The sequence below is a fragment of the Aythya ferina genome (genome assembly GCF_964211825.1).
Source record: "Aythya ferina genome assembly, chromosome: 5".
In the NCBI taxonomy this organism is placed as follows: domain Eukaryota; kingdom Metazoa; phylum Chordata; class Aves; order Anseriformes; family Anatidae; genus Aythya; species Aythya ferina.
The window spans coordinates 16957339-16979726 of NC_140301.1; the positions used below are offsets into that span (position 1 = coordinate 16957339).

The following is a 22388-nucleotide window of genomic DNA, read 5'->3' on the forward strand; positions in this document are numbered from 1 at the left end:
TTTACACAAGAGACAGTGTTATTTCTGAGGATTTTGAAGACCAGAGGATTGGCATAAGATTCTATATGTTTGTGGGTTTTTTTGTTGTTTGTTTTTTGATTTTTTTAAAGAACTTTTATTCTATTATTTTGTAAAGATTCTTTTTATTCTCTTTTTAAAGTTTAAGTATTACTACCTAGTAAATTTACCTATGAAGTATCAGCTACCATATTCTGAGGTTTTCCATATTGTAAGTTTTGAAAAGGTGCTCTGCATCAAAGTGGATGGGGAAGAACATTACTTCTTTACTTAGGAAAAAGTGTCCAGGTGGGAAGGTGCACTTGATATTCCATTATTACTTGCTAATAAAGGAGGCTGGTGAGATCAGAATCTAGTGTTCAGTAATTTGCTGGAAGGGTCTCTCAGCTGCTGTTAGGCAATAAATTGAGGACCTTTGCTGGATAGAAATTTTGCTACATATAGAAAATGCACCAGATGTGTGTTAGCTCTTCATCAAAGTTGCTTTGAAAACGTGCAGAACATATTCCCATACCTGCAGTAGACATTTTGGCGTTTGATTTAGACCTGATATGTAATTCACCACCCCTAGTCATGTTTCATCTCTTCTTTCTCCTCAAACATTCTGTTGCATGGGCTCTGATCTTCAGGTATTGGGCAGTATCTGTTATCAGACCTAGTTTATTAAAAATATTTTTTAATCATTGCAGGTAAAATGTAGTTAAATAGCTACAGAAGGAAAATCTTTTTACAGTGGGGGCAACAGAATTAACACTTTCTTGAATAGAAATAGTAGTATAAAAATGAAATTTCTAGCAATAACCATCACAGCAGTTAATGTCCCGGGGAGAAGCCCAGCTGGCTGTTGGGCCTCTTGGCTAATTAACAGTCACCACCAGGCACAGCTGCAATAAATAAGGCTTGGAAATGGCTCCCCTGCCAGGTGCTCTGGAGGTACTACTTCAGGGTTTTGGTTACACCATGTTAACAGCTTTTCTGAGTGCTGTGTTGAGGACAATTGTAATCCTATTTTATTTTATTTTTTTTCATTCTTCCCCACTGTTGGAACAACTTGACTCTTCTTTACTTCAGAGTGATTGAAATTAGCTCACGTGGGACTTGCTGGTAAGGGAAGTTTTTGCTACTCGCTAGTGTGTGCGTGAATGCTTTGTACTAGAAGAACATTGAATGTTATGCCTGGAAAAGCAATAGATTAATATAGCTATTTTCTGCTTTAAAAAGTATTGATTTGGAGTCTTTGGTACAGGTTAAATTTATTGGGGGTTCGCATTTACTTTAAGTGTTATGTTTCTTTAAATAAATAAATAAAATAAAAACCTACTTAAAAATGACTTTGATATTTGCCAAATTGCTATCTCTGTATCAGAGAAGGATGATGCATTTCAATTCTAATTAATTCTGATATGCTTCAGCATCTGAGTTCTTGAAATGAAAGAATGATGAAGAGTGTGGTGGTGTTTTTTTGGTTTGTCACAGGATTTCCCTAGTTAGACATTTTAAGCCTAAATTTCTAGATATTTTCTCTATTCTTAATGCTTCAATTTTAGAGAGATGTGATTATAAGAAAATCTGTTGAAAGCTGACTTCAAGTGTCTGAAAAAATGTGATTCCTAATGGCTCTTGTTTAAAAATATTTAAAAAGAATACAATACTTGTCATGTCTTATAAATCAAGATGTGCTAACTTGTTCTTATCAGTGCTTTGAGTATGTCATTTTCATTTTTTGGTATTGTCTATTTGAGTTAGCCAGTATAGTAATTGCTTTCTGGAAATATAACTTAGTTTTCATAACAGTTTACAGTTAAGTTATAAACAGTTACAGTGTTCAGTTACAAACACCGAAAGCAAACTATTTCCTTTTCCCTCATATAAAGAAAATAATTTGATTGCTTCTTTCAACTCTCTTCTTCTTTCAGCTGTTCTTAGAAATCTATTGCAAAATTGGCTGTTTCTAGTTTTGTGATAGATAATGAATTAACATTGGAGAACACAGAACATGTGATGATCTTGTTCTGTCAAGGATAAGTAATACCTGTGAAACTGGGAAGTGCTAGTAGAGAACCCATATTTGTGTAGTCCTCTTTTTTATTTATATTTTCTAAAACTTTCATTCCAGGAAGTTTTGTTTTGATTGCGTTGGAAATCTTGGAGCTTGAAGCTCTTACAGTAAGGAATATCCCATCCCCTGTACTCTTGGGGGGGCTTCTGTTCCATGGTTTGTCTGCTTTGAGTAAAGGTTGGTGATAGCTTTGTAGTAAAGGGAGAAAAAGATTTATCAGGCAAAGTATTATTGTATAAGGAAGTACCGCACATGAAATTCTAGGAGTGGCCAGTAGTATAACTCCTAACAACGAGAAAAAAAACTCCCCTAATTCACGAGGGGATAGAGAAAGCAGATGTTGCAGTGAAGCTGGAGGAATTTTGTGTTGTTAAATTACTTGGACTGGTAGGAATAACAAACTGTGTGGGAGTATTGGAGAAGTGTGATAAGGAGAAGAATAGAAATGGTTTGTAGAAATACGTCAAGCTGTACAGAAATGCACAACTGCATTTTTCCCAAATAAAAATCAAGTTCATATTGGCCAACTGTGTAGCAGCTATCCATGGCAATTCACACTTGTGTTTATAATTAAATACTTCATAGGAAGTATGTAGAACAGTAGATTTATTTATTTATTTATTTATTTTGCAAGTGGGCATCATGGAATAAAGCACCAAGGCCTTTTAGTGTGAAAGAGATTGCAGGGGTGGTTCTCTCTGCCTGCTTCCCTCTCACAGAAGAGTTCAGTGTGAAAACAGGGGTGGAGGTGAAAGGGAGATGTCTGTCTGACCCTAAGGGTTTGAACAAGGAATTAACAGTGAATTCCCCTTCATTTGGAGAGGTGGTGGAAAGATGCAGGGGGTTAGGACATGAGTGCATTGTGTGGCAAGTGAGCAACACAACCTTAGCAGCAATTGTCTGAATGGGCCCAGGCATGAGTGGGAACCTAGCAAAAGTCAAGGTTAAGAAGCTTCCAGTAGCCCATGGTACGTAACATACGGGATGAAATACAGATGTAAAAGTGGAAAGATAATATTTTAGAAAAAGTATAGTGATTGAATGCACTGAAGGCATGAGAATTAAACTGTGTACTTTGAATCAGTACTGCCTGGTCCTACATTCCACGTGCACTGTTGGCTGTGTTGTCTTTACCAGGCTTGAAACTCATATACTCAACAGTATATGCATATACTATGTATATGCACACATAGTATATACTATATATAGTATATATATACTAGTATACATAGTATATAATATATATATACTATATATACTACATATGTACTATACATATACATAGTATATACTATATATGTATATACTACGTATTCATATAGTATATATGCATATACTATGTATATGCAGGCTTGAAACTCAAGCCTGCAAAATATGACAAAAATCACAGAATTGAAGGGGTTGGAAGGGACCTTGAAAGATCATAGGGTAAAAATTGCAGAGTTAGCTTTGATTTCTAAAATAACAGAGTTATTATATATATTATATATATATTATTATATATATATTATATAATATATGAGTTATTATATAATGGGGGGGGGAACAACTATTTTTGAACCATCAGTGGAGCACAAATGAAGCGTTGAAACATTGTTCTTGTGATAAATTGGAGTGACTTTAAGGAGAGAATCATGTATGGCATTTTTTAGACAACTTATGCTTCACGTGGATATTTTTTTTAGGGAGAAGCCCTGAATAAACAGAGCTCACTTATAGTTGGGCTTAGATCTAAGAAAGATAAAAGAAGATGCAATGTAGAGAAAGCAGTTTGGGGGATGAACTGGTTGGAATTTCATGTGCCTGTTTAAGTACTTTGGCTTCTAACATGAATGGAAGCTGCTTACCCAGCAGGTGGGGGGAGAAAAAAAAAAAAAAAAGAAAACACCATGATTTTTAACTGCGTTCAAAAATTTCATTTATGTATAATACATGTAGTTGTTCTGATGTATTTTTATTGACTCTAAGCGTATATACTGCAGTACAAAGATTGAAAACAAGATCCCACCAAAGTAAGGCGTTAAGATGTCAAGCTAGGAAACCTCTTGTATCCTAAACAGGAGCCAAGTCTGTGGACCAGTACAGTGCCAAGTTGGTCAGCTTATTTCTGAGTTCGAAACGCGCTTAGGGCAGGGAGCGGAGCGCCGGCCCGCGCCGTGCCGCCAGGCTGCTGCCGCCGGGCGGCGCCGTCGTCCCGCGCGGCCGCTCCGCGGGGGGCCGGGCAGTGCCCGCGGGCAGCGGGCGGGGCCGGGCCGGGCCGGGGCCGTGCAGACGCCGCCCAGAGGCAGCGCTCGGGCCCCGCGCGCCGCCTCCAGCCCCGCAGCCGCTGTCCTCGCGTCCCCTCGGCGCCCCGCCCGCCCGGCCTCATTTGCATAGCGCCCGCCCGGCTCGGCTTGGGCGCCGCCGATTGGCGCGTCCGGGCGCAGCTCATTTGCATGGGGCGGGGCGGGGCGCCCGGCGGAGCGGCGGCGGAGAAGTTGAGCCCGAGCCGCCGCGAGTGTCCCGCCGAGCGCCCCGCGCCCCGCCGCGGGCAGGAGACGGCCGGGGGCGGCCCCCCCGCGGCATGGAGGTAGCTGCCCGCACGGCTCCCGCCCGCCCCGCTGCTCGGCCGCCCCGGGGGCAGGCGGCTCCGGCTCGCTAGGGATCCGCTGCAGCCTCGCCTCGTCGCGCTGCCGGCGCTTGGCTCGCCAGCCTTTCCTATGGCTGGGATATACAGCTCTACTCTGAAGACCCTGGAGGATCTGACTCTGGACTCTGGTTATGGGGCAGGGGATTCCTGCAGGTCCCTTAGTCTCTCCTCGTCCAAGTCCAACTCCCAAGCCTTCACCTCTTCTCAGCACCGAGGCAACTGGTGGTACTACTCGGGCTCCATGAACAGTAGGAATAACAGCTGGGATACAGTGAACACGGTTCTGCCGGAGGACCCGGAGGTTGCAGATATCTTTTCCAAGTGTCCTAAGCTGCCGGATCTAGAGGAGTACCCCTGGACCGATGAAGACATCGGAAAAATACTCCGAAAAGTGAAGGGAGATGGAAAGAGCAGGCCCTTTTCTCAGGAAGCTGTCAGGCGGCTCTCCCAGTTACTGAGGCGCGCCCTGATCCGCATCGCCCGGGAAGCTCAGCGCCTCAGCGTGATGCACTCCAAGTGCACCAGGTTCGAGGTGCAGAGTGCCATCAAGCTCATCCAGAGCTGGTCGCTGTCAGAAAGCTGCGTCCTGGCCACGGTCAAGGCTCTCTCCCTCTACAGCATGAGTGCTGGAGATGGGCTGAGGAAGGGCAAATCGGCTAGATGCGGCCTCACCCTCTCCGTGGGGAGGTTCTTCAGGTGGATGGTGGACACTAGGATCTCGGTCAGGATTCACGAATACGCGGCCATCTCTTTAACCGCTTGCATGGAAAACCTTGTAGAAGAGATTAAGGCTAGGGTTTTGGCAAGTCAGAGCCCCGACGGAGGAGGAGAGATCTCAGCTGAAATCCTGGAGATGGTTATCAACAATGATGCTGAACTTTGGGGAGTGCTGCAACCCTACGAGCATCTCATCTGTGGGAAAAATGCTAACGGTAAGATCCAGCCCTTATGATTGCTCTTCTTCACACCAGCAAGCTTTGTAGTAAAGTAGCTGGTGTTTTTGGATTTGGTTCTTCTGTTTGTTTGTCTGTCTTTTCACCTGAATTGCATCTTGGTAGTGGTTTGTGCGTGCATAAAGCAGATGTCTTCACCAGGCAGCAATGATACTGCTTTCTTCTTAAGGTGTATCAGTTTCTATAAGGTGCTGAAGTGATGGGAAACCAAAGCCCTGTTGACTTAACAGATGTCTCCTGACTTTCTACCAGCTGCTGTTTTGAGTGTTTCTGCTATAACTGGCATGTGAACAACTTCTCTGTGCTCAGAAGAAATGTGCATTACAAGCCACTTTCCAGAAATACAGTTATTGTTTTTAAACAAAATTTACTTGGGCCTCCAACCAGTATGTAATGAGTTACACTGACAGTTTTGCAGTTTCCTCTTGAATATGTTATTCCCACATACAGCCTGGAGAGGGAAAACAACATTGAGATCTTTTTTCCTTTGCGGTAGTGAAATTCAGTTTCTGAGCAAAAACTTATAACTCCATGTTACTTAGACTTCCTTCTAGTTTAGCAGAAACCTGTGTTGTAATTACACTTGTGTAATAAATGAGAGCTTGTGCTTGCCTTGCCAAAGTGAGCATGTAGAATGGTGCCTCAGTAATGAGAATAACATAGCATTAAGATACTTACCTCTGTAATTTGTTTAGAAAGCAGACTTTTTGAGCAGTTAAGCAAATAAGCAGATAGAGGAATGTTGGACTCTTCCAACGAGACTGAGGAGCAATTTGAAATGCTGAAGTCTTGCTGTTTCTGTTAAGAAGCTGCACAGTTTGTTTTTCATCATCACGCTGAGGAGCACCATATTTATTTATTTATTTTTTTTTTTCCCCCTGGAAAACTTAGAGGAATGTGGTTTCTGAAAACTACTCCATGTGCCACGCGGTTTCATGACTTTTGCTGGCCTTGGAGTTACAGTCAGGTGTTCCATGCAGAGTACCTTCCTGGCTTAACTGTGTGCAAAAACAAGTGTCCTCTTCAAAAGATGATCTCACAGTGAGAGACAGGTAAAGGAGCAGGCTTTCTCTGAGCAAGAACGATGCCTTCAGTGAATGCTGCTAATGAAACACTTAATCAGAGGAGGGTTGACTCCCTTGACTTCTGCTTGCCAGGTGCATTGACTTCCTGCTGTTCCCCCCATCCAGAGAATCCCGCAGCAGTTCCCATCACTAGTGGATGGGTGCAGTGACTCTCCTCAGTGCTGCAGTGTCTCCGCAGTGGGTCAGCCTGGTTCATTGGTTCATCCTTACTGCGTAAGAGGATGGCTGCCCATAAACCCTCTCTTATGTGCTCTGCCTGCACTCTGTCCTCGTAGTGATATTACCAAATATATGTGAAATAAATGCAAAGAGCCTAGGATGTGTGCTTGGTCTTGGTACAAGATGTAACAGCAAAAGTCAAACCCGGAGATCTACTTTTTGAAGTACAAACTATTTGATGCAAGACTATAAAGGAACACCTTCTGCCAATACACTTGTCATAATCCTTTGTGTACCATGGGACTATTTGTCACCAGGTGCAAAAGTAGGACTATGTTCCCTCTCTTGTTCCTCATCCGTGGGAGCTGGAGTAAAATATTGTGGCTCTATAAAGTGAAGCATGCACTCACGCTGTTGGCTGCTTAGTGCTTCTGCCACACAGTGTCTGTGTGTAAAATGGAGAGGAAGAGTCAGTCCCTCACAGAGCTGCTGCTTTTTATTATTATTATTATCTATCAGGCGAAATCTTTCTTGGAAAAAGTGCAATGAATGAATGGAAGCTGTTGTTCAATGGAAACATGAGTGACTGTGCAGGGAAATGCTTATAAATATTCAAAACACCAAATGGTCAGTTATGATAACACTTGCGTGGTGTAATACCAAGCAGTCATTGGCCACAGAAGGGGTTGGCTTCTGTTGCCTCTCTTATTGTTCCTCTCTTTCAGATCAATTCTGTCAATAATTGAATGCATTTTTTTTAAGTCTGAAAATCGAATAAAGTGCACATGAAGGTATACTATGATTTCCTGTGACAGTCTGTCACTACTGCTTTACCTGACACAAGTCAGTGAATCTTCTAAATGGCTTTCCTTGCAATTGTAAGACCACAATATAGGCTCAAAAAGCTTGAAAAAACTTTATTCTTTCCTCCCATAGGAATTGTAAATTAGTAGCATTCATGTTCTCCACAGTGCTCTCAAATGATTTTGTCCTTTACATTAATTTAAATCTGAGTTAGATCTAGTGGTAAAATAACTGGTTTTGTTCCAGTGAAAGGAACAGTCTTTACTGCTTTACTGTCATCTTTGTTTCTTTTTATAGTAAGAACATTTTAGTGGAGTACTTGTAAATTCTGAACTTGGCGCATGTTTGGCGGGTTTTGTTTTATAGTACTGAGTTTGATGCTAGAGATAAAAAGCTCTTAGAGGTTAAGTTTCAACTCCAGTCAAGCACTGCAGTCTCTGGATGCAATCCTTGGCAGTGTACTGCACAGAAGATTGTGCTGGATTATCATAATGGACCTTTCTGGCATTAAGATCTATCAAATACAATTTTCATTATTAGATCAGGGTAGCATGCTTCCTTGGAGTCTAAGAAACAGTAAGTAAATAGATAAATCTTTGTAAATTCCCAAGAGACTGAGATTTAGACCTGGATTCCTTCTGTGATTAATCTCCCATCAAATAAAGTAGTCCAGTTGCTATTCTTAATGACTTTGGAGGCTGAAAGCTTAATATTTATTATAACAAACGTTCTAATTAACACCTGGTGTGTCAAGAGTAAAGCTGAAAACTCTGTAAGCGCTTAAGGGGGATTTTAGTTTTATTTTTAGATAAATAATAATCTGTGGTTTGTTTATTTACTTTACCCTTTCTGTGAAGCTGTTCTTTAATCAACTATTTGCAGTGCCTCTGAGGTACTTTCTGCTGTTGGTGTGAGTTCTGACTTCGTGCTTGAGACTCAGTTTCTGCTTTGGAAGGAGGGATGCCATCTGAGCTTGTGGCCGAAAGGAGGTCTGTGAGGCTCTCTGGGTATATGGGCGCCTCCAAGGGCTAAGTCTTTTCAGACAGAATCTGGGTGACATGTTGCAAAAATAATGCAATGGAAGTTGAAAAGAAAATGAAACATCTTTAAAAGCAATAGAAATGATAAGCAGCTACTGAACAACGTAGCAACTGGAACATTAAAAAAAAAAAAAAGCCATATGACTTAGAATATTTTTATTTTATATTTTTAATATTTTTATATACTATATATAATATATATTTTATATATACATTATTATATGCATTATAATGTGTATATATAATATAAAAATGTGTGTATTTTTAAAATTTTATTTTCTACTTTAAATTAGGTAGAGATGTACATGTATGATATGTCTTGGTAAAGCAAAAGTAGAGAATGCAGCCAGTGGTTTCACAGGGATTTTGACACTTTCTAGTTTGGAATATCAGAGCCTACTCATTTAAAATGTTTGTAGTGAGATGAGGAGAAACGTGAACTTACCTTGGAAATGTGATTCTTCAACTTGATGTTCCTATATTTGACTGATGCACGGTTCATTAGAACCTGAACTGTCAACACTTCAAATGCGTTTTGATATTACTGCCCTATTAACTACAGCACTTAAGTTGTACTGAACTCTCTGGTTGTTGCCGAACACTACTGTGACAGCCAATACACCTGCTGTGCTATTTAATGCATCAGCACATCCCGATGTTCTGTGGATATAAGTGTTGACAGATGTTGCTTGGAAAAAAAAGGGGGGGGATTTAACTCAATAATGCTGTTTTTTCACATAGCTCTTAGCTGAAACACTTGTAAGTCTCTGTGGATGAACTAATCAACAAATTAGCCTGTTGATTGCTCAGCCAATGAGCAGCAGAAACTGAGTCTGAAGTAAGCTCTACGTGTGTCTTGAGATATTTTTTCTTTGAAAGGGGCAGAGGGGGGAAAATGTATAACCTTTCCTCACAGGAAAAAAACTGGTTTGAACTTGTGTAGAATTAGTCCAGGGATGAGTCCTCTGCTCTCTGTGATACTAAACACCTTGGAACAGTCTATCAAGTATCGAGTGTGGGGGTTGACTTTGGGCTTAGGATCTGACTAACATGATTTTTTTTTTTATTTCTCACTGCACTAATATATCTTAAGAATTACAGCTGATTTTAACTTCGGGGTTGGGGGGGGTTATGCCATTCTTAACAATTATTTCTTACGGTTGTCTAACTGGTCTGATATAACTTTTATTTCAGTGTACTCATGGTACTGTACCAAAATCCAGCGCTGAAAAAATAAATCATTGACTTTTCAATAAACGTCTCTTTTGTTATCTGAATTGAACAAAGTGATGTGCTCATAAAGAGCCTCATCAATTTTAATAAGGTATCAGCTTCACAATTACTCAGAAGAACTGCGTGTTGGGAGGGTGCATTTTGGGGGTGGAGAGCTGCAAAAGCAATCAATAAGCTAAGCTGAGTAGAAATACAAGGTTACTACAGCTGTACCTCAGGTTGTGTGCTAATCGTTTAAGAAATCACCTCTTCTGTGTCATATCAGGGTCCAACAGAAATGCATACATCTTAAGCAGTGGTTTGAAGCTGCTTGGTTATAGCTGTGAATCACACAGCTGTGTCTAATCTCTGCTCTGGCCTCCCCTAATACCCGCTCAGCGTGCTTAGTAGATTGGGGACAGGAACTCATTTGCACCTACTGGCAGGCTGAGCAATTTTCTGTTAACGGTGCACTGGATGAAAGCTTCCAGTGGACTGGGGACCTTTCCTGCCCGTGCAACCATGAATAAATGGCTTTGGACTGGGATGCTCTCCTGTAGTGCCCCTGATTGCATGGGGGCCAGGCTCAGGTGCAGGGGGGATAAAAAGCCATCAGTCCCTCCTCTGGTACAGACAGGAAAGCATCCTTTAGGTTTCTGGCCATCTGGCAGACCTGCCAGCACAGTGGCTGAAAATCTAGAAGCCTAGAGAAAAGGTGACAAGTGATAGGGTGAGAGCAAACAGTCTCAAGTTGTGCTGGGGAGGCTTAGATGGGATATTGGGAATAATTTCTTCACAGAGAGGATGATCAAGCATTGGAACGGGCTGCCCAGGGAAGTAGTGGAGTCCCCATCCCTGGAGGCATTTAAGAGACGTGCGGAGGTGGCACTAAGGGGCACGGTTTACTGATGGTACTTGGCAGGTGATGGTTAGACTTGGTGATCTTGAAGATGTTTTCCAACCTAGCTGGTTCTATGATTCTGAAATGGCTGCTCACTTTCCAGCCTGCATGTAGCACATGTGATGCACTGGCCCCGCTGTGTCGCTTTTGCTCACTGGGTCTGGCTGAGTGCACCGCGCTCTGCTCACCTTGCGCACCTTGCTCACTGGGGTTCCCGGGCAGGAACATGAGAGATCGACGTGCCTGTTTCTGTGCGGATGAGCTGGTTGTAGCTACAATTTTACTTGGATTGTAGTGTCATTCGTCTCTGTACAAATGTACCTGCAGCATACCTCATGTGCTTCTACTCCTGCATATTCAAGAGCCTGGGTTTGGACCCACAAACCCACAGGGACGAATTCTCTAAGCTTGACTGTTGGTACTTGCATATACACGTACATGCTCTCGTCTCCTACAAATGCAAACCACTGGATGCACAATTAAAAATACAAACATCTGCAGATACACATCTTGCTTATGTTGAGGGGGAGATCAAGTAGAGCTAAAATGCCTGTTATTTCTTTCTTTATAGTGGGTTTTTATGTATGTACGTATTTTTCATTTAGTGAAACAGACAATGTAGTAATGCTGCCTCAAATTAATCCTTCAAATTGCTGATATTACACCATGGCAATAAAATTTGGGTCCTTTCAATTCAGTTGGTTGAAGACCAAGTGTTGAAACTCCCTCAGTGTGTAACTACTACTAGTGAATGCAGATGTTTAGATTTCAAGTGGAATCAGTGTTGGTGCCAGCATATCCCTGTTAAACCGGGGAGCCAGGTCTGTGCAGAAGAAACCTCTGGAGAAAAAGGTCTGTTCTCTGCGGTGTTCAGGCTGGAGTCTGTTGCTGTTTGAGTTGCCGCAAAAGCCAGGGGTTTGAACTGCCTTTGAGACCAAGACAGATTTTTTTTATTTTTTTTTTTTCCCCTTGGTATGTGAACCCTGAAGTTACAGCAGGGTTTTGGTTTTTCATTTCAGATGAAAAATCAAACTGCTTTAACTCAAAGTTTAGCAGTGAGTGCCTGCGCAATATTTAGCATGCTCTTTCATTTTTTTGTGGACAGAAAAACGCGGAATGAGCTTTGAGTGCTCATTTTCTCAATCGTAAAATATTGCGTAGTTGATCTACATATCTTCTGTTATTGGAATAATTTAATGTAAATTAAATTGTCTTGTCTCCTGTCTAGAAAGTCACACAGCATAGTCTGCTGTGCTTCCTCAACCATACCACTAGAGTGATCTTTTGTTTTGCTATTATTGTTTTATTCTTATTCTTTTTTTTTATATATATGTATATATATGCACTATGATTTCTCAGGCAATCTGAAGCCTAAACTCAACTAATCCAGGGAGAGCTGATGATTGTCTGTGAACTTCCCTAATTGACTTTTATCATGACAAATTTCCTCCTCTTTCTTGAGAAGATAAGCACTCACCCAGTGTATAATTGTCATATATATTATTCAGAAATCTTAATCCTACCTAGTTTGGGGCTTTACCAAACCTAATTTTAGTTGTAACACAGGGAGAGAGTGAGTTCTGAATAAATCGTGTTAATGGGCTTGAGGTAAGCACTGTTTTTTACACTGAAAAATCTTGTTTGGGTGTTAATGTTGCTGTAACACTTCTGTGTTCTAATAGCTTATTTCTGCTCCTGTGCCTAGTATGATTCCATTAGTCTAGGTGCTCGTCCATTTCGAGCTTCCCGCCTCATCTGTTTCATTTTTCTGTTCCTCTTGCTAGCCTGGTGTTACCCATGCAGTGCATGGGTATACAACGTTGAAAGGCAGGTGTTTACATTCATAAAGCCTTGAGTTATACGAAATGCAAAAAGTAAAGTTCTGAAAATACTTGCCTAGTAGTCTACAATAGATTTGTGATGTTCATTTACGCAATTACCAGGTTGCAGAAGGGCATGCGCTTAGGACTGAAGGAACTTTAGAAAGGAAGTTCAGAAGTGCTTGTTTGCACTTGGAAGCTTAAACCCAGGATCTTAGTATTGAACTTTAAGTTTTGTTTTTAAAGGTAATTCATCTTACTGCAATGTAAAAAATAAGTAAATAAATAAATAAGGCCAAAGGAAATATTAACATTCACTGTGTTGCTGTGTTGTCCTTAATGTAAAATATAAAATCAACAGGTGTTTATCTTGAGCAATTTGTCTGTTGTGCCAGCAGGATTCAAAAGGGCAAAAGAGGTTTCTAAATACAATGAATCCACTAGCTACACTGTGTCCAGCAAATTCCTCAGCAAACTTTATTCTTCTGAATGTTTGGAAACAAGGTCAAAGTAGTTCTTTCTTTTGCTTACATTTTAGCTTTCATTTAGTAAATGCTGAGCTTTTCAAGTCAGTATATGTGGTTGTTATTTATTTATAAACATCTTTGCATCATTACAGGCTCAGGAGTCTCCAGCTTTGCAATCTTACCCTCTGGACATTGGGGGGAAAATACCTCATGTAGTAAGGTCAGCTTCACAAGTAGTCAACATGAGAAAATGCTCGTTTGCTCTCTCTGAGCCATGAGAACACAGGGTGATAGATGAAATCAAAGCAATCATTTCTGATGCTCCTGTTTTATTGGGATTAACTTCCATGTTGGTTTGAACATGTAAGTATCTAACGCTTAACATCTGCTTAAATCTAAGCAAACCTGAGACAGCGTTAAAACCAGTACTAAGGTGACTTCATAATTTCTTAATTTATACATTGGGACAAATATTTCAACGGAACTTGGATTCCTTCCCTTAGAGAACAAGAGCTTAACAAGGTCTAGCAGTATTTTTTTTTTTATTTTTTTTTTGGAGCATCTCTCAATTTAAGGACTAAGTAGTGCATTTGTGAGTGAGGGAAGCCTCTTAAATGAAGTCTTGTTGTTGGTCGTGCAGGCCTGAAAGCACCAACAGAGAGAGGAAAAGACACACAAATGCTGATAGACAAAGTTAAGGTTTGTTCCTTTCACCCAGACGCATCCAGACTTGCCTGCTGTCTTAGGTCACAAATAAAGCCGGGATTGTGATCTCATTCGAGTGCTCAGGAAGTGTTTGGCTTCAGCGGGTATGGTTTGGTACACTTGGCAACTGGAGCGAGGAGAGACCAGCACTGGGACAGGCCAGCTATGGGTAGGGCAGGGCTGAGGGGTGTCACCATGTAATTAAAGTGTCTGCCTGCATTATACCTGGCTGCAGCCTGCTGGGGTGGTTGTTGCAGCTTCCGTGAGCACGGAATATGTGGGATGGAATTAGTAGTTTTGAAAGTAGCTTCTGAGGGAAGGATGTGCTGTAACTGCTGTTGTCTTTAGGAGTGGAAACTAAGGATCAGTCCTTTAAATACAAGTTAAGTGGAACTGTGAGCTATTAAGTCCTTGTCTATTAAAAGCTGCTTGCTCATATGTTACTTGCAGATGAAAGTCCCTTAGAATTGTAAACTTCCTTCCTCGTTTGCTTGAAACCTATTATTTAATTATGTGATTTCATGAACTATAATCTGGCTGATGGCTTTTCTGGTGGTCCCCTAGGAGATACTTGTTTGGGTTGGTCATTGTTATAGTTTTTAACATGAAACGTTTCTCTGAAGTGGATGCTCAGCAAAACCCAGGTTGTGGGCTGTGACCCACAAGAAAAATTACATCAGGTCATGTGGATTGTTGTGAATATATTTAACTTGCCATCGAGTAAACGAATACTGTCTGGTGTTCTGTGTATGCATTTAACCCAGACAACTCATAGATTAGTTGTAAGCCTGAGTGCTTGTCCATCTTGTTGTGGTTGTCCTAATAGTACACCTAAACCATTTCTTAAAACTTGTTTGATGCTCACCAGCTTACTTAACCTGCTTCATGTCTGAACTGAGTGAAACACCAGCTTCTGGAGGATGCGGCAAAACTTCTTTCGTTCATTTGTATAAAGACCTGTCAGATCGTGGGATGATAGGGACAGTATAAAGGAAAGCAGCTGAATCATCTTGGGTCAGTGTACGTCACTCAGAGATTTCATGGCAGGCTTTCCCTTCTGCAAACTCTGCTGTCTTACCCTGAGAATGTGAAGCTCAACTTCTTAGCTGATTTGTTGCTTGTGCATAAGATATGCTGTTTGCCAGGCTTTCAGGGAGGGCTGTGAAAGTGAAATTGATGGCTAAGCCCTGTTGGTGGTGGTGGTTTGTTTGTTTGTTTTAGGGAGCAGTTAGAGATGCTTTGAAGGGATACTTTTTGTAACACTGCAGCATCACAGTCTGTCAAGAGACTGCATTTGTTTCTCCCTGTCTGAAAAAATGAAAATTCTTGACCTGAGCACATTTTTCCCCATTTTTTCCATGTTTTTACTGAAGTCATTGCTGTAGGTCTCCTGTAGTGCTACCAAAATGCTTGAGATGATGAAATGTATCTGTAATATAATAATGGGCTAGAAACTAAGGACTGGAGCCAACTAAGCATTTTAGACCAGCTTTTCATTTCATGCATGTAGACTTATAACAACTGGTGAGTTTTGCTGGGGGTTGTGTAAGATCAAAGTAAATGTTGTTTATGATATTCCAGGGATGAGAGGGAAGGAACACTACGGAAGACATAATCTGCTTGTCCCTTTCTTCAGTGTTTATAATTCTGCAGCCCATGTTGGATGCTTGTGTTACTTTCATTTCTAGCCCAATCTGCAGACTGTTGACTGGGACCTGAAGAATAAAGAAGAAATTATGACTGTGTGTTTATGCTGGAACTTTTTCTACATTAAAAAGCTAAACATAGAGAGACCTAATTATTATTTTCTTGGCCCTCTATAAGCTCTTATTTTGTGTGTGGCTTTTTTTCTTCTGTTCAAGTCCAAGATGACAGTGAATAGATTTTCTTCTAATATTTACATTTTATTGCTGTTGAATAAAGCACGTTACTCTTTCAGCTAACAGCCAAGAACTGAATATTGTGAAATTGCTAAAGTAGGGAAGGTGGCCAGTTTTGTCTCTTATTCTTTCTTCAAACTGTTTTGCTTTTTGTTGTTGTTCTAATAGAATTTATTATAAATTAACTTCTTGTTTGTTTTAGTTAGATGACTATCCAATATGCCATGCAGTTCAGACTGATGTCAAAACTAGTAGATTAAAGCAAAATAACAGTTTTCTAGTTGCTTTTGAACAGGTCACTCATCTTTAACATTGATTCCATTTGTATGATCTGCTGACAGTCCTGCAGCCTTTATTGACCTCTCTCTTCCAGTTGAAATAGAGCCTGTCTCAGCCATCCCTGCTGGGCAAGGAGGTGGTGTTGGGAAGTGGCATGCTTGTGAGGAGGTGTGGTGTTTCTGCCTACATATGCATGCAGGCAGGCAGAGAGCACCCGCCTGTGCGCCATTACATCAGTGCTGTCTTCAGAGGTGTCTTTTTGTTACATGTGAGCCTGACTTTCACTGAAATCAGTCTGGAACTCCTTAATGCTTTCTCAAAATGTTATTCCGGTCTAAGTAACTTTCGCTTGATACTATGTGGAAGCCTGTATGATGTATTGCTGCCATAGTTACTCCAGATTTCGGAAAATTGTGTGAGTAATACATGTGTTACCACATGCAATAACCCAGGTCTAAGCAAAACATTAAGGATGTGTATTTAAGTTGTAATAATATAAGAGATGCTATGTAACAAAATGTATTTCCTTTTTGGGGGTGGTTATAATGTCTGGTTAATTGCATACAAAACTTTGGCTTTTTAGTTTTGAATGTTATCTTTCCCCTTTTTTCTTTTCTACACACACACACACCCACCCCATTTTTGTGCTCAGCTTAGACTAAACAAAGCTGTCAGCATAAGGATCATAAAAATCTCTCCAGAGTTGAATGGATACAGTTTTGCTATGCTCTTAGTATGCATTTTAATGCTTTTATGTTTTTATTTCAAGTTGATAAAGAGGCTTTGGATAACTTCACTAAAGTGATTGAACAATTTTAGAATGGGAGGAAGAAGATGGAAAGCTATAATAGCACGCAACTGACGCATATCTTTATTAGTTGTTTGTAATAAACCACTTCCTTCTACTGTCAATATATGAAGACATCTAAAGCTCGTCTATGTGTTTATGGATTATTTTTTTCCAAGAAGCGTTATGCAGAGTTCTTTTGCTCGGACAGTACATGTGGAAACTTTGGCTTTAGTGAGTATCACCTTATCAGTTTTGTCTGAACTGATACGATACTTGAGAGTGATGAAAGTAAGATCAGCAAATAGGAAAATCGTCAGAATTACTCCCAATGAACTGCTACTGAAAGCAAGCTCAGCATCTCTATGGGAAATGCTGCTTACCTTCAAGTTCAATCTAGCTGGAGGGGAAAGGAATTGTTTTGGCTAGCTTTAATGGGTCTTTGATCAGTATCTAGAATAGCAAATACTACTCATTCTCCCCCATTATTATTGGGGTTTTTCTTCTCTTGAGGCAGTGGTGGTACATCTGCAATAAAGAAAAAAAAAAAATTTAAAATGTGTTATTCATCAAGGAGTTTCATGCTTCTTTTGACTTCAGTAGTGAATATTCAATACATAATAAATCCATGTTACTCGTGATAATGAATTGAGATGTTCAGAAAAAAAAAATGAGCTAGTTTTCTCTTAAAGCCCCACAAATTTGGATTTGATTGATAATTTAGGTTTATCTATTTGATCTTGCTATGCCTTTCACTGTGTAGAAAATGCAGAGAATTTTCAGTTTGAGCATTTGGCACAGACACAGTTACCTTGTTCATTGCACAACTGACTCAAAAACAGGACTCCAAGCATACTCTCCTAAATCTCTAGGCAGTGTGCATAGGCACGCTTTTGGCCATAACCACATTATGACAAAGTGAGCTGTTTGCTTCCTGGGCTGCAATTGCATGAGTAGAAGGAAAAAGGAAGGGCGATTGATCTGGTTGCTGTTCTGTGCTTGCTCAGTGCAGGTACTGTGGGGAATGTTGGGAAGCTGAAAGTGCTGTGTTCCTCTGAGCTTCCATGGGGTCAGCTGAGAGAGTATAAGGAGGACACGAAGGGTGCGGTGTCAAGCTCGGAAATGCTGAGCACCGTGCTGCATGTTGGAAGTTCTGGAGCATCTACTCTTTGCAAGTTGTGTTTATCTCCATCGTTTTGAAAAAGTAAGTCCAACTTCTACTCAGGAAAAACAGACATTTGGAAAGATGCTGAGGACCTTGCATTTTCTCCCAGAAGACAGTTTTGTGAATGACTTGGTTCTGAATAATGATTTGACTATTGTGGCATAAGCAGAAGAAGAGGAAGGCAAGCTGTCAAGGAAATGGGTGAGAGTTGTGAAGAGGCTTGATGGAAGGATGCAGTGTAAAAGCTGAATCTCAGTACTGTGTTTGTTTACCAGTGCTGTGAAACCAGAGACTTTCATTATGGAATGTGGCAGTGGCTCAGTTACTTTAGTCTGTGATTTATTACAGTAGCTAAGGTATGATTTTGCACATCACAAAAGAGTGGATTCTTTCCTAAGTGTTTGCCTGGGATCTTCCACTGAAATCACTTGGATTGAGGCCACGTGTCTCTCTGAGGTCGTTTTGTTTTAGTGAAAACTGCAGGGCTTTACACCTCCAAGTGAGAGCAGCTTTGATGGTCATCATGGGTAATACTTCATTTCGTGCCAGGGGCCAGTGGGATTTAAAGCATCTGTATGCTGAAGGAGTTCTGTAGATGCACCAGTGAGCAGGTGACTGCAGCGGTGTGTGCTTGTTTAATATTACGCCTTGAAAAGCGTGTGTGGTTTCCCTTGCCCCCCTGCAACCCGTTCTGTCAGGGCAAGGCAATGCCCGATGCAGTCTTTTATGAAAGCCACTCAAGGAAGATTCATGTTAATGCTGGATTTCCTGATGGAAAGCAACTCTGGAGTTGTTTCTGGCGCCTTTTCCCTGAGCATATAATCTTGGCTCTCATAGTTCCGTTGCCGACGTGGAATTGCAGTTTTCATCATAGGTTATTCTGTGGGATGGTGTGTGTGCAGCACATCAGTAAAGCTGGGGAGGGGACTGCTATGTTTTGGTTTTAAACAGTCCCAGTGACCTGTCACCAGCTGGAATGGAGTCATAAAACCAAGGATTTTATTATTCCTTGACAGCAGTTCAGAATATCATTTTCCTTTTATAGTACAATGATGTATACATAAGGCTGTGTGATTGTGGGTTTTTTTGGTTTGCTTTGTTTTTGTTTGTCTTTTTTTTTCTTTTCTTTATGTGCACTGTAAAAGACCAGAACTTCCCTAAAGCAAGCAGAATTTATAAATCAAAATAATTGTAATTTATTAGCCGGAAGGTAACCCTTCCCTATAGCCAAGACTTAGATAACACATATGTTATGGAAGAAGATACTAAATTGGCACAGGGCGTTTGGCCTACCACCATCTGCAAAGCCTGTACTCCAATTTTCTGCTGTTGCCATGGGCTGCAGACTCAGACAGGAAATCATGGTAGGATGGGAAAGGGTCCAAAATATACACAGCCAGTATAAGGTTTGCAGTTAAGAGAGTCAGAGAACAGGCTATCTGTTCTACTGAACAGGCAGTGTAAAGTAAAACTGGCTTGTGTGTGTGCGCGCGTGCGTACTTTAAATGTCTTTTTATGTTTTATATGCTTATTTTTGAAAGCTTGAATTTTTTCCATGTAAAGTAATGCGTATAATTTCAAATGATCCATTTATATGAGGGGCCAGATTCAAGCCACACTTAATTGGCCACGTTGGCCTGAAAGTGTAAAGCAGTGGAGAATCAGGCCCCCAATGTATGTGAAGTAACCACACAGAGTTTTGTCTCTGCACATCAGACAAAAGAGCAGCCCCCCGCATGTGGTCTGTGAAGAGATGGGGGCACAGAAGGTGTTAGGTTAGCAGAACTGAATCAGTCTCTAATGCTGTCTGTCGCGCTACTGACTCCTCAGGCAGCCTAGGTTTCCTCATCTAGTGTTTATGTGAATCTAGTCCTCTGCCTGGATGCTGTGAGCTGCTGCAGTGTGCAGCAGAAAGCTTTTATGTTAGTGCTGCCAGAGCCTGCCTGCATGGAGCTGCGGTCAGGACTTTGGCCACACCAAGTGCAGAGTACATGGTGGAGGGAGGAAAGCTAGGAGCCCTTCCGGCCAGGAAGCACAGGACAACACAGATGAGGAGTAGCACAGAGCATCGCTGTATCTCCAAAGTATCCAGGGTCTTAAGTATCGTTCTTATGTGAATCTCATTTTTTAAGAAAACTTTTTAGCCATGTAGCAGCATTTCAAATACATAGCAAATCTCATTTCTCCTGATCAGTTCTGTGCTGTGTGCTTAGCATGAACAACTGTACAAGGCAAGATTCAGTGGGTGATGTTGGTTTTATTTATGTTATCAGATAGTTCTTCTGTATGTGCAGTACATGTGGAGGGAAGAGAAAAAAAAATCCTTAACTTACCTTACATTGAAGACTACTGTGCTTCTAGTATTTGGGAACATACAGCCGGTTCTCCAACAATTACCAGTCATAATCATACCTTTTTATCGTGCTAGATAAAAATGGAACCACTGGAGATAGTAGATGATGCTTGTGTTCAACAGCTGTAGTTGTAGAAGTAGTCAAACTAGACTCTCCTGTGTGAGTAGTTTCTAATACATGATACTGATGTGGTTTTATTAATCTTGCTTCATAAATTCTTCAGTACTCTTGTCTATCATTAGAGACTGTATTTGAACAAAAGCTTTCTAGGACCTTTCTAGTGACATTGTAAGGTCACATTTCATGACAGTGTACTTGAGAAGCAGTTCAGCGTGTATTTGAGGCTGTGGACCTAATGCTTCAATTTATATATATAAAAAAAAAAAAAAAAGTTGGATTAAAGCTCCCTACATAGCTACATAGGTTCAGATGGAAATGTAAGAGTGTTTCCTGCTGGATTCTGGGTCAGTAATACACACTTCAGTATATTTTCACAAAGTGGACACTAGGTCAGGAAAATGTTTTGGCTCCTAAGTTCTCCTGTGTCTCAGGCCTGCCTTAGAGAAGTGCTATTTAGAAGAGAAGGGGAGGATGTTATAATAATATGCAGTGTGACCATTTTAGAGCTTGTTTATTGTTTCTGGTACAATTCTGACAATATTGGGGTCTGGGTAGTCACTTGGTATTATTCTGAAACGTTTCTTCTACATTATAAATTGCTAAAGGAGAAGAAAAGAGCTTTTCATCTGAAACTACTTTTTATTTAATGGCAATTTCATATTCTTGGAAGAAAGAACAGGAAAATCAGTTAGTAGGAGAATAGTGTGTAATGTCTGCCAATAAAACAAGGATGTTATAGCCTCTATGTGAGACTTGATTATGAGTAAAGATTTGAAGTAGTTGCCAGATGAAGGTAAGAGTAGACACTTAAAAGGAAAACAATGCTTAATCCCCTTTTCATCATTTAGTATTCAGAGGTGTTGATGAATTATTTGCATGCGGCTTTCTGCACAGAAGTGAATAGTGAAATTTTATTATTGGTGTTTTGAAAAGGTTGGTCAATGTGAATTTATCTAGAGTCTGAACAGATCGTGAAAGGAGATACAGGACCTCATTTGCAAAAGAAAGTTTATTACATTGTTTATTCCACATAGTCTTCCAAATTTGTTTAAGTTGTTATATTCCATGAGTGATGTGACATTTCTGTTTAGCAGGCTGTATGTCTCTGACCTCTGATTGGCATGCATCTAGACTAATTCCACTATTGCCTTCTTACAGCCCTGAGCAGTCAGTCAGTGTCACAGTTACTCTTAATTCTGTGTGACCACTGCGTTGGCATTTACTGTAGAGGAAGAAGAGTTCTGGAACACAGCCCTGATGGTCTGCTATTTCAGATAGTTACAGCTGTAGCTTAAATTTTGGCCTGCTAAAATAAAGCAGGATTGATGATAATAGCTGAGTTTGGCTGAATTGAATCCCAAGTAAGGCGTCTGGATAGATCATAGAGTCAGAATTATGAATGTATTTTCTTTGAACTGTAGGTTGAAACAGGGAGTACTGAGGTGACTCGCTTTGGACAACAGTTTTCTTATCTGTGATTGAGACATTTAACACAATAACCCACGGGTAATGAACCGTGCTGTTTGCAATGCTTTTGATACGCCGGAAGATTAGTGTACAACTCTTCAACTAATGCTGCCTTGACAGATGATGGGGGAGGTTCACTTTTCCATCAGTTTTTAATTTAATCTTTTGTAGAGAGGATGTTCCTTAACTGAAAAATAACAATAACACTGAGTGTCATGCTAGTAGCACGTTCTGGATTGACAGAATAGGAGTTTAGCAAACTTTTTTGTGGCAAAAACCTGAACTTAATCTTCTTCTCACAGGGCCATCTGTGTTTCTAATTCTGACTGAAGGAAACTATATGAGAGGCTGGTTCATTCTCCAGGCCAGCTCCAACCATAGCTTTTATTTGTCTGTAAGAACCAATTTCTGCTTGCCTTAGTTGTGTATGTAGTCCCCTTTCAGCTGCATGGAAGAGCAGAACTATGAGCAGGAGTAAGGCGAG

At 40.7% G+C, this 22388-nt stretch overlaps 1 protein-coding gene across 1 annotated transcript in view; it reads left to right on the forward strand.

The window, feature by feature from the left end:
- Positions 1 to 4589: 4589 nt before the first annotated feature.
- Positions 4590 to 22388, forward strand: part of ABTB2 (ankyrin repeat and BTB domain containing 2) — a 140619-nt gene continuing 122820 nt past the window's right edge. Inside the window, exon 1 of the mRNA XM_084522166.1 lies at positions 4590 to 5638. Within this exon, the coding sequence (XP_084378292.1) occupies positions 4777 to 5638 (862 nt within the window). The 5' untranslated portion in view covers positions 4590 to 4776. The remainder of the gene's footprint in view (positions 5639 to 22388) is intronic.